A 16773-nucleotide genomic window follows, 5' to 3' on the forward strand; every position below is an offset into this window, starting at 1 on the left:
GGTTCCAGAATCCGGTCGTCACCTCTGTGTCAAAAGTAAACTGCATTCTTTAAGATGCTGACACCCCCACCCCCGCCTCCTCCTGTCCACCCCTGTGCATTCAACCAAAACAAAAGAGAGAGAACAAAAAAGATGCATTACCTTTAAGAGGAGACCCGTTCACACTCTCAGTGCTGGACTGTGCATATCCCAGAGTAGCCTTCTTCTGGGAGCTTTGAAACCCTTTAGACCTGGAGGCTCTACTGCTATCCCTTAGAGGCTTCCCCCTGGGGCTCGTAAACGGCGTGGAAGTGCCGTCCTTTTTGGAGAAAATGCCGCTGAAGAACCTGAACAGCTTGCGCTCCTGCCCACTGGACCTGACCCCGCCGCGGAGGAAGCCTTCCTTCTCGTCCAGGTTCCTCTCTGACAGCTTGTGCAGGTCGCTGTTATCCAGAGTCCTGTTCTTCCTGTTCGCCCTCTCCCACCTGCCCAGGTCAGTCAGGGAATCTGTTTTATTCAGGACCTCCCCCACATCTAAGGTGTTCCTCTTCTCGCTGCACCCTGCTTCACTGCAGGAGGGGTTCTGAAGGACCACGGCTTTGCTCTCCCCTTGCCCAATACAGCTGGAGCTACTGTGGTGCTTCTCCCGAGTGAGGGCTCTGATCCTGGGCAGCTCCCCACCACTCCAGTGCCTGAAGCTGAAGCTCCTGTGCAGTAAACCCGGGTGCCTCTTGTCGGGGGCTAGGGGAGGTGTCTGCGGAGTCTGTTTTTTACCTGACCCTCTCCCTGCTAAGGAGGGGGGTCCTGATATCACGGGTGAACGGAGGGCTTCAGCCCTGGAATTCTCACATTCCTGACTATTCCTACCAGAGAAATTACCATTGGTGCCCTGAGAATACCCCCCCATGTCCTGCCCTTCTTCAGGACATTCTCTTTGCACCCGAGTTGCTCTTTGCTCCTCTGAAGGGAGCGCACCATGGCCCCCTGCACTTTTAAGTGAGTCTTTTGATTCTGTACCGTTTCCCCTGTCCCCTGAGTCAGGACTTTCCTTGGCTATAGCTGCCTTTTCTCTGCCTGTGTCAGCACGCGCTTGTGGTCCATTTTCACTAGTGCAAAGCTCCCTTTTAAACACCTCGACATTAGTAGCTCCCAGACTTTCCCCTAAACGTAAAACGTTACTTTTATTTTCCAAACCAAAGTTCACAGTTGCGACCATGCTTACAGGGCGAGCCGGGCTCCGGTCTCTCTTCGGGCTTAGTTCCAGGCCAGCTGAACCTGCTGCGTTGCCAGCTTCTTTCAATTTAAACGTCAGGTCCTTGTGAAACTGGTGCGTTTTCCTGGAGATTTTTAACTTACCCAGTTCAAGATGACCGGTACTAAACGTCCTGAAGTTTCTCAAATAGTTCTGTGTGGAGAAATCGTCTATGTCGTCCTCCTCTTCCTCCAGCTCCTCCAACAGGCAGCTTCGCTGGATCTCTGAGGCGCCCTCCCGCCTGTGACTGCCCGCTTTTGGGGTCTCAAACCTGGGATGCGCCACGCTGCTCCCGCCGCCTCCACCATCCAGCACATTTTCTTTTTTAACCAGAGTTAAAGAAATCCGGTACACGGTTTTCCTTTGCGGGGTTCCCCTCTGCATCCTTTCAGGGCAATCAGCATCCAAAAGGTACATTCTTTTGTTGCAAAAACATCCACAGAAAAATGATCCCTTAAATTATAGAATGCTAATATTGTTACAGTCCGGACATAAACGCACCTGGAATGCCCGCTGCAATTGTTCGTTTTGCACAGCAGTTGTTTTATTTATACATTTGTTTAATTGTAAAACAAAACAAAAAAGAAACAAACAAAAAAAAAAAACTCTACTCCAAGAAAAAAAACGTTAGAAAGTGCAAAGGTGTATGCCTTCCAGGTGAAAACGCAACGGACCTTCCAAATTGCAATGAATAACCCACTGCGGTCTTTGCAAAGCTGTGTAATACGAACGGTACAGATATTATACGTTACACCACTGTGCAAAGCACCCAGGTTGTACAATAAAACACGGCCAGCTCACAACCCAATCCGCACGTCCTTATGAATAATGTGAATGAAAAAAAGAGCATTGTTGCCCTCTCCCTGGCATTGTCCCGATGTGACTGTAGCCGGCTGTATGTATCTCGCTGCCAAACATATGTATGTGCTGCCCGATTAGTATTATTGCAGAATGGTATTCACCTCCAAGTTGCTTGCGACCACTACTCCGTTTCCAGCGGTCCCCAGCGGCGTGTGCCTATGTGCAGCTCGCAGTGATAGCATGCTTTTGTTTCCATCGTTATTATATTGATTTTAACATAAAAGAAGCGCACCGGTTGGCGAGCAGACACAGCGATCCGACACCCAATGACTACATTTCCAATCCTCCTTTCTCTTCCAGCAGCGATCATCACACGACACAGGGCAGATCGGCAGCAAGCACTAGGGTTCAGCTGGAAAACGCGGACTGGAATTTACCAATACACCGGACTGAACTCCAGAAACGCAAAAAAAAAGAAGCCATAAACCTAGCTATATTATCAGTATATTTAAATTACAGGCACAAAACATATTACATGATATGTGTTTTCCTATTGAATTACTTTCCTTTATTTTGTTCACCATTTCGAGACCCCCACTCTACATCGGGATAGAGCAGTAATTATTACAATGATCTACGACTACTTCAGTACCTTGGTATTTCTCTGTGGGCACAAATTATGCACGGTACTTACAATTCTGTATTTATTATGTGTAGTAATTATTATGTATGTATGTATGTATGTATGTATGTATGTATGCATTATTATTATCAAGAGGAAACCCTCATTAGATCGGCCAGCTTCGTTTTAAAGGGGGGCCCGGCTTGGCTGTTCAGTGCTCGGGTGAAATGGAGTTGTCGCTCTATGATACAACGCGTTTCGTAAATCAGAAAGTTAGAATACAGATAGACAACACTTTTTTATTCAGAATTAAAATAAAAAAGCTACATTTCGGAGAATACACCACGTGGTAACTTAACCCCTTCAAGTACACGAGGAACTGAACTGCTTTCTTCTTAAGATACATTTGAGAGTGATTGAACTATCACGAGGAAACTGACAACTTGAATGGCCAGGTCCAATGCTATGCCCTGTTTAGTGCACCTCATTGCAAAAACAAGTTAGCATCATTTTATCTGTGGGGCACACATGTCCCGTAAGCTGTACCTTTGCGCTTGGGAGCGGGGGTTTGTAAAAGCCTCGCCAAGTGGAACTCGCATCGAAGCCCAAATTCATCGACTGTAACGGGAGAACATATCGGTCCTGCAGGATCTATTTCATGACTGGCTGCTACAACACCACCATTTGCACAACTGAACGAGTAAATTGTGTCTATACAGTACTACATTGCAAGCATGTGTCATTATAACTAAACAATTAGACCACATTCTTCAAACAAACAGGTAAAATATACATGATTATTAATTAGTGTTGGGCTAGTGAGAAACCTATTAGCGTTAATAAATGCCTCGTTCTTTCTTAAAATCCACAGTTTAACACTATTTTGTATAACGCGTGTGAATGCATTAAAAAGGTACAGTATTCCAAAATTTCAGAACTCCATCCCTTAGTTTCCAGTCAGTCACACTATTGTATTGGGTGGAGTTTCTACTGCCAGCGTATATGAGAATAATGTTATGATGTTCCTCTAAGGAGATTTTTGGAATCGGGTCCGAACCGGGTATCTGTCATTGGAACCGGGTATTTTTGGAGAGGGGCATCTTATACACGTATAAACAAGCGCTAGTCATACTGCTCTACGTCAGAATAAAAACCATTAGAAAGACCACAACAATCGCAGAGCAAAAAAAGTAAGTCAAACTAAACTCATCAAGCGATCAGTCAGTTGTCTAAATCAAAGACAACTAAACGCAAATATATAGTCTAGCTAAGTGCGTCTTTTTCTTTTTTTCTAAGTATAAACGTGTCAATTATAGCTATCAAATGCATGGTTTTATGTTTTTTTATTAATCAGTTTTACTGAAAAACATAATAGTACTCACTGGAACCGGATAATTGATATTTGTACCCGGTTCGCACATCTTTATACGAGATCCTTTTTCAAACCTAGTGTAAAGAATGTTGTTGGAACTGAGAACGGGAAATGGTTAATCAGTGCAGATAGGGCCAGTGCGCACGAATTCCATTTCACACGCTTTCTTGTCAAATTTCCCAGCTTGCTAAATCTTGCACCTAATATGAATGTGTCTGTGCTTAAACTGCACGCCACAGTAAAAACCCCAAGACTGCAGAATTAAAGCACGTTTGAACTGTGTGGAGTACAGCACATGTGCAGGGTTTCGTATTTACAACATGGCAAAGTATTGGTTGACAGTGTAATGTTAGTATTTGCAGTTGTATCCTTATTAAGGTGAATCTTTTACTGCATTATTGAATGCACAAATAATACTTTGGTGTAGTATAATGTTATAACTGGCAATTTTAAACTAGCGATTTATCCATTAAAAACACATTCAGAACACTTATTTTACATATAAAATAACGACAACAAAAAACATGTACAGCAAGTGTATTTTGTGTTACCAAAATACAAAACAAAATTTGCTATTTACAATACTACTGTACAGCTCATGCTACAAAATGTATCAAATTACAATTTAAAACATAAACGTATGACATATTATAAAAGATTTGTGCAAACCACTCTTTTCCATAAACGCCTGCCAGTTTTATGAATGATCCCCATCAAGCACAGGAAATACAAAGCAACACCGTTCACACTCACAGCACTGTGAAGAACGCAGTGCGAGTGTGGTCAGGACCTGCAATCCAGACTATCCCAGGAGCTGGCCTGTGCCAGAGTGTGAGGGGAGCGCTGGAGGCTGCTCTCATTACAACACTGATCAAGCATGCTGGGGAGCCTGTATGATAACAGGCTGCCAAGAGCACACATTCAAAACAGGCGTTTTACATTAATACAGAGTTGTTATGTTTGTGGATCTAGAGTAAAGCTAATAGTTTTCTTAAACTGAATAGGCAGCACACACAGTTCAAGGAACCCCAAATACTGTGAGTGAGTATTCAGTAAACCAGTCTGTAGGGATGGAAATAAGACTCCTTTTGCATAGCAGTTTCACCCATTCCAGGTTTTACTACGAGTTTGATTCACTCCAGTGTGTATAGGTAACAAGCTCAGTTGTGTCTTGTCATAGTAAAACCAGGAATGGATCAAACCGCTATGCAATGGGAGTCTTGCTATATTTCCATCGCATATATATATATATATATATATATATATATATATATATATATATATATATATATATATATGGTCCCATATATAAAGTGAAGCTGGAATCAGGTTCTTTTTGTATGAAGTTTTCATATTAAGAAAAGCAAAATATGAAGTTTAGGCCTAGATTGTGTGTTTGACGGTAGGTATTGATGCAGTAGCACAACTGATTGTGTAAAAAGAAAATTAAGCATTTGTGCCTCCTGGTGTTTGCCTCTGACATTTCTATTCTATTAAATATGAATGTACAGTATATTTACTCTTATTAGATTGAATTTATTTCTATTGCACATATTGCTGTACAGTAATATATTATTAACCTGAGATCAGTATTCTAAACTTGGTTTGCTCTGTCGTGTTGCAGGTTTCAAGCCAGCTTCTGCAAAAGGTATCCTTGGCAACGGCAGTTGCTAAGGTGACACATTTCTGATAACACCAGGTTCAAAAGCAACAAATCTCTCAATCATCACAGGAGACACTGAAGTCAAATCTCTCCTCTGCAGCAAACGCACAAAACACAGCTTTGAAAGAGAAAGTTATTTTTTATAATAATCTACTGGTACCGTGCATTATACACTGTACATCTGTGCTTGTCAACTAAAAATCAATACATACCAATTGTTTGAGAAATTGAGAATATTCAGATCCATCATAGATGTATCTTTATTTTTTTTTTCACCAAGCAGATGTCGGTAACACAACAGTGTGCAGAACAGATACTGTATGCATTTTACAGATGATCCCAGCAGACCCTGTCATCTCCTGAGCTTGAATGTCCTTTAGGTCTTCTACTAAGCATTAATGCCAAAAAAAATATTTATGTATCTATCATGCATGCAACACAGCAAAGAACAAAAACTACCAACAGGGACTAATTCATGCCGCGTGCTGCACCACATTCATTTGTTTGAGAGATTTACAGTACCATTGCACATTTGTATTGCACATTCATTTGATCTGAAATTTGATTGACTTTACAAAGGAAATATAATATAAAGATCCTTGGATTGTAAAAGCTACTATCTGACCCAGGCTGGCTGGGAAAGCAATGTAACTGTGGGAAGAACTGCAATGGGTGTAACTGTTAGGCAATAGGTGTCTTATTTCCATCCCTGCATTTCACTCAACTCCGTTGGTCTGTCGAGTCTAATACAGTACTTACTTAACTGCAGCTCACACAATTGTTTTGTTATAATTGAATTGAATATTAGACAGAAATAAAGAAACCACAGCATATTGACTACTGCATAGTAAACTACATATCTCTTACACAACTTAATCCACATACTTAGTGCTTCACCTTCACCTGTCACTCAGTGAAACTTGTAAGATTAAGTGCTTACGAGGTCGCCTCTACCACATTCCAATAATTCATCACAGCTTCTCAGAACAGTCCGCCAGCTCGGCAGTGATAATTTCACACAAGTCAAGACATACTGTAACAGCATATTGGTTTTATCAGTCCTTGTTCTGAAATTAGTTAGCAATTCAAGTTGCGTTCTTGCCTTTTTTTTTTTTTTTTTTTACTAAAGGGAGCCACAGGGGTGGAGTTCTGTGGATAAAGTACTGTGGGGACCACATCTGTAGTTATTCAAAGATATAATGGTCCTCTATTTCAAAGAGGAGAGAACACTGATTAGTTCAGCTGCTATCTGTCACTAGACATTACCCTTCAGTGTGCATTGTGTGTCCGATACTGCGCTGTAGATCAGAGAAAGCAAGAACGCAGAGCCACAAATGAGATACTGAACAGCTGTTATAGGAACAACCCATGTCTCCATTTTTTAACAGTTATTTCTAGCAGCTCAAAGTGACACCACATCTTCGAACCAGGCTCATACTGTGGACCTTTTCATTTCAAGTTTTTCAAGGATCTCGGAATGAGTGGCAGACAAGCCTACACACACATTTGGGTGTAGCCTAACGTTTGATGAAGCCCATGTCATCGCCAATCAAAGTAAAACCTGTCACAACAACATGATGAAATATTATAGAACTATATTAAATATACTGTGCAAGAGCCAAAAATGTATCCGTTGTTATTTCTTTCTCCAGAAATATTCTGCGCATCAAAAGCTGTTTTATTGATCACTGTTAGCTCACAAGCCATTTCTCATCAATACTAATAAAGGGTGAAGAGGCTTTTGTAATAAATAACACCATCCGGCGTGCAACGCTCTAGAACAGAGAGCAAGGGAACAATAGGATGGGTTTGGTGGTTGTTGTGATTATCAGCTGTCTTTTACAATGTGAGTATTGTGACCAGCCTGTGATAAGAGCTAGAGTGCCCTGAATAGCAACGAGGCGGTCAGCAGAGACGTTGAGATCGGTCTCCAATGGACTGCTGCAACCCCTTCACTACCGGATACCTTCAGTCTATCCATATCCAAAATACCTCAGCTTTCATTAGTGTACAGTGGGGTATTAAGATACTACTTTTATAAATTAGCAATATTAGAGCAACACATTCATAATAAAGTGCACTTTCAATGAAAAGCTTTTAACTGTTTATTAAATGTTTGTTGATCACTTGCATGTTTTCTTTAGCTTTTAGCCTGCAGTCTCAGAGTACAGTTTCTTTAGCATGGTCTGTGGTGCTACCTGGATATCCCCTTTTTTTAGCAGGTGTGCTTGTTTCTGGTATGTTTCTTGTCCCACTCACCTCCCTCCCATCCCCATGGAGATCAGCAGTGTGGTGCCTGTCACTGCCTCCTGATTCTCCGAGCCAGGCACACAGACCTGCAGTGGCGTGGCAGAGCGGTTGGGCAGGGTGAGCCCTGGTGACTCTCGGCCATCCTGCTCTGAGCCCCAGCCAGATGGCTCACATGCTGATTGATTGAAACACATCCCTTGTTTTCGTCTAAAGATAACAATTCACAGTCCTTTTCAAACCACCTTCTAAAAAATAAATCTGTTTTCAAAATCACAGCCGTGATCCTGATGTCATACTCAAGCCAGTCTATAAATATCCATCTACGGAGTCTGCACTGGTAACCGATCCCAGTACAGAGGAAGCATGCTAGCCCTCAAACCATATTTCGAGCAGCTTTTATTAGACACACATTGCGTTTCCTCTCCCAGATATTATTGGAAAGAAAGCTTGTTTGTAAGCAGAGCAGCACGACAGTGGAAAAATAGAAAAAGTGCAAAGCTGGGATTTAAACCATGGCCACATCCTGCTTTCTCTTCTCTCTCTCTCCCCTCCCCTCCCCTCCCTTGCTTGCTTCCCCTGCCGCCCCAGCATTTCACACAGCTTTCGGCCCTACAGATGAAGCGCAGAGACGGACTCAAACAAGAACATAAATGCACAATGTATTCTGCTGCACGGCACTCCTGCTGTGACATGACACGAGCGGTGGTAAAGACAAGCTCAATCCAAAAAAAACAATTCCAACATATCCTCAGATACGGACTTCTGTAGCAGGATTACACAAGCAACGCAGAGCTTTGGGGTGACAAAAATAATATCACCGTGCCTGTAGGAGAGCAGGCAGTGCATTGTCTTTCAGTAGGGGTCTGTATTTTCAGATTAGATGACCAGCAACTTAGTGTTACCTAAATTATGAACCTGTTTTTCATTTATTATCCTGTTCCACAGCACCACAGCAGCAATTAAATCTGTCAACTAGAAAGGTGTTTAATGAGTATTCCACTCATTCAAATATTCTGTTCTTAAGATACTTTACAGTACCCACTGAGTTTGAATTCTTTTCACCCATCCCGCTGCTCTCCAGTCCTCTCCATCTTTACACTTGCATAATATTATTATGTACTTCTTTTATTCCCCCTTTGAAATCCGAAGGAAGAACTGCCATTGTATGAAAGTGTGTTAATGGTATTGGACTCTGTACTGGATAAATCCTCTTTAAGATCCGCACCAAGCCCTGATGGAGCCAGTGACCAGCTGAGCTGCGAGTCTCTCAGCAAATGAAGGAATCACTTCCAGGGCAAGGACTCGCTCGCTCTTTCAAGTTGGGTTATTTAAAAATCATTTGATAAGACTTGTCAACTTTTTAGTATTACATTAATCAAATAAAAACGTACAGTACTGTACATATATACACTATACTGTACTGTACATACTGACCGGATGTTATTTCAGCTTGACAAGGAAAAGCAATTTATTCCATCCAATGGCACACAGGAGAGATCCTGTGAGCTGCTGATAGAAATGGGAGCACCGGTTGTATATCAGCCTCACTTACTTGGATAAACAGTGAATATTCTATACTGCAGTAACCGCCTAGGATTGCTGTTAAACCTGAAAAAGCCATTTCAGGAATTTGTGCCGTGGAAAGAGAAGCAGCTCGTCCTCTGTGTGGGGGCAGACTGCCAGCGATCCTTTCATGTCCTGCTCGCTGCTCTGTGCGTTTCCGGTCCCATATCCATCTACTCCCCCCACCGCCTGTCCTCTATCGTCACTTGCTAATTTACTCCGTGTGGTAAACCCTGACCCCCCCACCTCCTCCCATAGCTCCTTTCCCTCTCTCTCCTCACCTAATAACAAACAGGCACCTTCTGATGTCTTCAGATTATCAAGTGTGCAGTGTGGATGGCAGCGTGGACGGCAGTGTGGACGGCAGTGTGGATGGCAGCGTGGATGGCAGCGTGGATGGCAGCGTGGATGGCAGCGTGGATGGCAGTGAGGATGGCAGTGTGGATGGAAATTGGTATTTCCTACGGCTTTCGTGACATCTAAATGTTTGTGTTTTTGCAGAATGACCAGGAAAACACTTCATACTGAATACTGAAGTTAAACGGTAGTGGACTTTCAGGAGATTTGACCCCAACCCTGCCTCTGCAGTGGACATCCTTTCTGGATGGGAATTGTGGGAAAAGGCTGTCTCCTCCGATTACCTGCTCTCATTCCCTCTCAGCAGCTGTCCAATTCCTCAGGGTTCTGTGGGCAGGATTCCAGAGTGGAACAGGGTAGAGAAACCATTACCTACCCCCTGCCTTCAATAACAAACTCACTACAGCGAGCTTCTAGAGACTTCATTCCACTGTGTGTGTGTGTGTGTGTGTGTGTGTGTGTCTGTGTGATGGTGTGCCATGGGCAGCCATGGAAAATCTGGTGGGAGAAAGAGTTCAATAGGTCCTTATTACAATTTCCAAGTCATCTGGTACTACACTCTACTCTTCTGACAGATCGTGGGATGACACAGGATTTCCACATCCTGTTTGCTGGGCCAGATCGCGGGCCCTTGTGCTCTGTGGATGTCCTGACAGAACCTTCCCATATAACCCTAGGTTCTGAGTCTCACATTTGTGCAAAATAATACACAACCCGAGTTTCATTCAAACTGGATATGCTGATTTCTAAAATAAAAAAAGTGTGATATATTTATGAAGGTATCAAACATACGGAATCCGTGTCGCGGGGGGGGGGGGGGGCTTGAACAAAAAGCAGTTCTTTTATTTTATTTTATTTTATTTTATTTTATTTTGCAGTCAGGTACAGTACTGCAGATCACAGACACAACCCTTAGGGAAAGACGGGACTCATGCGGCTGCGGATTATATTTCTCCGGTTCCAAACAAAGTCAAAAATACAAAAGCTTAGTGTGTTTTTTTTTTTCTAACTCTAATTAGAAGTTTTTTTTTTAAAAAGTATTGCACATGGAAAGGGATGTCCCCCACAGGCCACGGGACTGGGAGAGAAGCCATGCAATGGAATTAGGAAGGGGTTTGTGTAAAACAGATACCTACAGCATTCCCAAGTCAATAGCACTGATTGATTACTTGGCAGGCAGGTCGTTTGTTTCTCCCTGCTCGGAAATACACTTTATGGTTTTTAAAGTCCAGTCAATAGAAGTGCCCCGTGGTGCAGAGGTCAGGATACAGATTTACCAATTCACATGGCTGCAGCACAGACAGAGAAGGTCACCAAAACAACCTCACAGGAAATGATATAACTGAACAGGCTTTCCAGACTACATCACAGGGACTGCATGGACGGGAATGTTGAGGTTTACTGATTTATTTTTCTTGTCCTGTACGGACACCCAAACTACTGGCAAGGGCAAAAGTTTCCAATTTGCAACAATGTTCAAATGTAAAACATATGCATGCTGAGATGAGAATCATTGCAATTCGTATTATGAACTGTTTAGAATGTTTCTTAACAGTATAAAGTTAATTCTGAAGACCATGTGCACGTTTCAGATTGTATTCTACTCATTCTGTCTGCTTCTTGTGGGCCTATATATGCCTTCACCTACAAATGCAAACATTCCAGCTGGTTTCATTACGTCTCTAACCTTTTCTAAAACCCAGATGCATCAGCAGTTTGACAATGACAGGTATGCAAGGAATGGAATTTCAAAATAGCTACCAGTATGGCTTACTAGAAAAATGTCAAACGATAGATCCATTGCAATACCATTTAGGAAATGAATACATGAGCAAACTGAAGTATGAAAAACTTGTAATAGAAAACCAAATCCATCAATGGCTACTGTAACTGTACAAATGCTGTCTGCCCCCCCCGCAAAAAAAACTAAAACAAAATCAGTGTGTGCAGGACGGTTCACATCAAGCATCACATGCAAGCCTGGCTATTCCAAAACCAAACCATGAAAGCCCCTTTTAATTAATACTCAGATTTAAGCTGTTATGCAAATCAGTAGCCCCAGGGCTAGTAGTGGGTTGCTCACTTTGAGCTAAAGCCATCTGCTTTGAAGCAGCAGTAAAACTGCAAAAACAAGATAATTTATTTTTGAATGCTGTCGTGTTTAAAGACACAGTGTAATAAACAGATGACAGTGAAGTAGATTATAAACATTGCTGTGTATCTAAACCGGATGTTTAATGCAAGCTTGTATAGCTGTTTTATATCTGGTTCAATGTAAACTCACGCATCCCTTTCTGAGCGTGTGTCTCTGATTTAGCAGATAGATGCAGTAGGTTCTCCCCTCTTTCATCTCACTAACACAGGGGTTGCTTTTTCATTCTCCATTGTAAACGCTATTTAACCCTTTGCAGTGCACTGCCAAGGAAAGAGTCTTTTGCACAGCAGCTGTAAGCCTTATTGACCAATACTGATGACATAATGAATTAAGTGAGTGATGCTGAATGAGCTGAAGTGTTTTAACCATTAGTTTTGTGACTTCTTGCAGGATCGTTCCCTGGACCCTGCCTCATTGGAAAGGGCAGCTGGTACAGTAGTTATATATTAATAATAATAGATTTGCACCGTAAATTACACTTTAGCTTACTCATCTTTAAAAGACACAAATAACGGTTGAAAAACAACATCTCTTTATACTGTACATCAAATTCTAGTATAGTACAGATTGGCACTCCACTTCAGTAGCAATGGCTCATTAATTACCTCCACGCAGAGGATACGGAGAAAGGCTACAGCACAGGGGGCTGTGTTTGGGAACTCAGCTAAGGCAATAAACTCAAGAGGATCTTTCAAGCAGCCTCTGTTTCCTGTTAAGGTACTGAAGTGATTGTAGTAAACTTGATTGCCAGACAGTGCTACAGAAAGGAGAGGGCTCATTCAGGAGGCAGGCAGGCAGGCACGCACGCTCTGAGGATGTCTATTATTTTGCCTTCTTTACACAGCCAATTATTGAACACTGCTGCCAGTCGCTGACGGCTGCAATCACAGCCTGCTAGTCGCAGCTCTTTTCAAAGTTTTTTATCTATGTGTTCAATTGTTCCCGGAATTTGTCTACATTTCCAAGGTCATCATAACAAACAGTACAAGGACAAAATGCTTCTCTTTTTTTATTTTTTCCCCCGGCTATATACTGTAAATACATTTAGAATTAGAGATGTCTGGCATGCCTGAAACAAAATAAAAGGCTGTGTACAAAGAGGAGTAAACCTCTGAAATCATCCATGTGCAAAACCTGCAGTACGTTCTCCTGCACGGGGAGTGGTCAGTTTCCGACACGACCACTCCTTTAAAACCACTGCAAAATGACACGACTGCAGATTGATGGAATTTCATTGTTGTTGCTTTGTTCTAGATGTCGGTGTGGACGTGGACCACACAACACACACAAGTCAAATGCTGGAGTTAACGTCATCCATCTCTCTTGATATCTAGGTTATTTGGACTGCTGTCGTGATGGTGTAAAACAAGGTGAAGTGCGGTAACTGTACAGCTGGCTCCAAACTCTCATTATAAGGGCTGGACAAGGTCAGCCTTCAGCTATTCTGAGGTTAACTGCCAACTGTGCTTAATGGGGGACTTGGGCAGCTTTTTCCGTTATTAACATTTGCATACGGTAATTGTAAATATGGCAAGGTTGCATATCCTTGTGATGAAGGTGACAAACCCATGCAGCAGTACTGTAATGCATGAGGAGGAGGCACTATTGCAATGTTCTGCAGGGCAGCTTGTTTGAACTGGTCCGTCCCTTTGACCTGTTTTAGTCCCAGAATCTCACCCTGTAGCATTCCCTCATATGGAGCACTTTGTTTCTCTTGTACAGGATGAGGATTCCTACCCTTCCACTCCGTTTGCCCCAGCACATTCGCATGGGAAGGAGACTGACCCTCCACGAAGAACTTTCAATAAACAGACACCGAAAACCACAAGTCGTTTTAGAATCACTAAAGTCAACAGATTATTTCAGAACTGGCTTGCAAAAGCAACAATGAGAGGAACACATGGCTAAACAAAAACAGGACTTATTGTACTGTACTCTCCCGCTGATGTGAGATAAAATACAGATTCCACCTGGTTTGGTTCTTGGCAGATTAAAGAGTAATCTGCCAGGTTTTGCCACCTAGCTTGTCAAATGTTATTTTTTTGCTCAAGTCCAGATGGCTGAATTTGAGCCGTCACAACCTGACTGACTGACCGACTAGCTACCGCCAAAACTGCTGAGTCCCGGTTGGTGGGAACTCCAATAACTGAATCCTGATTGGCTTCTACAGTACATGTGGCATAACCATGAATAATGAAATGACCAAGTAATGTATAAATATGTGACCTGTTCACAGAACTGCCAAAGTAGGGGAAGCTTTGCATCCTACTTGTCTGGTATTCAATCCTGTTTATTAGAACTAGTTCCAAGAACACGGAGGATTGTGCCAGTAATCTGAGCAATCAGGATCTGTTATTAGAGGAGTTATCCTCCAAATCAGGACTGGGGGCGGTACAATTACAACCCCTTCCTCCTGCTTCGACTGTGCTCTCAGAACACAAGCTCACACTCTGAGAGAACTTAGTAGACACAGCACTGGATCTCGTCTGTATCTATTTGTTTCAGCTGAAATGTTGATCGACCCCACCCCTCAGAGTATTCTTTTCACTTTGAATTGTCTTTCAACATGCTGAAGCAGCACCGCATGGTTTATGAAAGACATGACTGATAGCTTAGCTGAACACAGGAGGAGTTCAAGAGAAACCTTGATGCCATTTTATCATATGCTGGCTGACTGATTGTGTTTGTCAGTGACTAACGACTGCACCCAATCCTTCACGCAGCACAGCATCTTCTAATACGCAGCACAGCATCTTCAGATGCGCACAGTAGGTTTTTTTATTGAACATGTTAGGTACATAGTTCTTTTTTGCAACAAACTGTACTATTTCTCATCTGTCAGACAAAAAGCTACCGAATCTTGGTTTTGGTGCGATCCAGCTCAAATTAACTCCTGCTTACAGTACACACAAAAATAAAAATTAACAACAGAAAATACTGATAACATGAATTAATGAATGGCCCTTATACAGGAAAATGTAAGACTTTTACAATTTACTGTCCTAGCAGTGAATTAATCAAATCAGTGAATTATCGAATGGTGAACTATGAAGAGAAGAGAGCAGAGCACTATATTTTATAATCTTCTGTTACTAGTACTGTATACTGCAGCATTCCAAGACACCAAGACTTCCATTTAATGAAAACGATAAGCTATTGGTTATTGGTCAAGACATTGTATTCAATTCAATTTCATAGCACAGCTGCTAATTTGATAGCTGCACCATAAGCGGGAATATGAAATACTGACCTAAAAGTCCTGGACTGGAGGTCAATCCCCCCCCATCCTGCTCTGGCTTCCACTGACCACTCAGCTCTCTTCCATGTCAATATTCCATGCATGTCTGCACCACAGCTCTCCAATCAAATCATGTATGGAAAGGAGAGCAAATACCAAGGTAATGACTAATTACGTTCTTGCGCGAAATATCGTCAGATGTTTCAAATATTTTTGTGCTGGAGATACCTGCGTTATTCCAATAGAACGCATAACAAAAGGAACCAAACAAAAGCATGCCAATTCGACTGCCTGAGGCTGAAATTTGTATTCTTTATCTGTTTTTAATACAACACATTGAAAGAAGCTGGATTGACGTCAATAAAAAAAAACGAAACTGTACAATGCAAACTTCCACACACCGTCACGGCAGTGTGGCTCAGCCACTGTGCTCTGCAGAGAGTGCCCTATTAGAGAAGTCCTGCCTCAGAAAACAGCAGAACATATCTGAATTCACACAGGCTCCCAAACCAACAACCAAGGGGAAAATGTGAACCCATTCATTACCTTCACTGAGTCACTAATACAGAAGACTTTAAATCACACCCAGCTTGTATCTAAAAAAAAAAACCACAACAGCCACCCACAACACTCAGAGCTTATTAGGATTAATCAGCTGCCTCTGCAAAGGGATACGCCTGTGTTGCTTCAGAATACCCTGGGCGATTCAAACACCTCTTTACCAGTGCCTGCCTTTTCATTTTTTACACATGAATTTGATTGATCTTTCAAATGAAGGGAAAACCCACAAATGAGGTATAAGAAACAAGTGAAGTACACAAACTCTTGAATTCTCCACGTTTAGCAGGCCAGGTGTCTCTTTTCACCAAACGGATGCTACTGTCCCAATCTACTGAACCCTGAAGGCAAGGACTCAACCTGGGAAGTTTCCAGAAAGCTTCCTCAGGCACTCAAACCAGTGGTGGTCGCTGAAAAACTTTCCTCCCAAACTCAGGGGGAGCGCAAGTCAGCAACTTACAGCATGTTAAACATGAGTGTGTCTGTATTTCTGCTAGGTGCTGTACCCACAACCCTTTGCACCACAGCCCAGCGTTTCAAAGGTTATTCATAAAGAATGTCAGGAGTTCAGTAGGCCATGGAAATTCTATCGAGAACTGTATTGTATACAGAATCCCCCAACCCCCCCCCCCCCCCCCCCACCCCCACACACCCAGGAGGAAGAGAAATTACTGAAGGAAAGTGCTTTTACCGTGAAAGGGAGAAAAAGAGAGAGACAAAAGCTGCCAGCCAGAGACAACACTTTCATATTCTTTCATCATCTCCCCGGGGGTATACGAAAATGGGTCAGTTAGCAAGGAGTGTGTGGGTCTCCCGCTGTTTGTGAAGGATAGAGGAGATGAAGATGAAGAAGTATGAATACGGTGCATATAAAGTAAAGAGGTTCTGTACAGTCATCGCGGAAACTGGCATGCTGGAGCAGAGAAAGGGGGGAAACTCCCGATAAGAGTAAATACGTTCAAA

The 16773-nt window shown here is 42.5% G+C and overlaps 1 protein-coding gene across 6 annotated transcripts in view; it reads right to left on the reverse strand.

The window, feature by feature from the left end:
- LOC117409584 (arf-GAP with GTPase, ANK repeat and PH domain-containing protein 1-like) overlaps positions 1-16773 on the reverse strand; it is a 183656-nt gene that overhangs the window by 114176 nt on the left and 52707 nt on the right. For 2 of the 6 annotated variants that reach the window (XM_059032516.1, XM_059032518.1), the window contains exon 1: positions 142-2406. The exons of 3 other annotated variants lie outside the window; for them this stretch is intronic. In XM_059032516.1, the coding sequence (XP_058888499.1) occupies positions 142-1648 (1507 nt within the window). In that variant the 5' untranslated portion in view covers positions 1649-2406. Of the gene's footprint in view, positions 1-141; positions 2407-16773 lie in introns of those variants that run through there. One more of the 6 variants, XM_059032519.1, reaches the window with a different exon arrangement.

The sequence above is a fragment of the Acipenser ruthenus genome, chromosome 10 (genome assembly GCF_902713425.1).
Source record: "Acipenser ruthenus chromosome 10, fAciRut3.2 maternal haplotype, whole genome shotgun sequence".
NCBI classification, from domain to species: Eukaryota; Metazoa; Chordata; class Actinopteri; order Acipenseriformes; family Acipenseridae; genus Acipenser; species Acipenser ruthenus.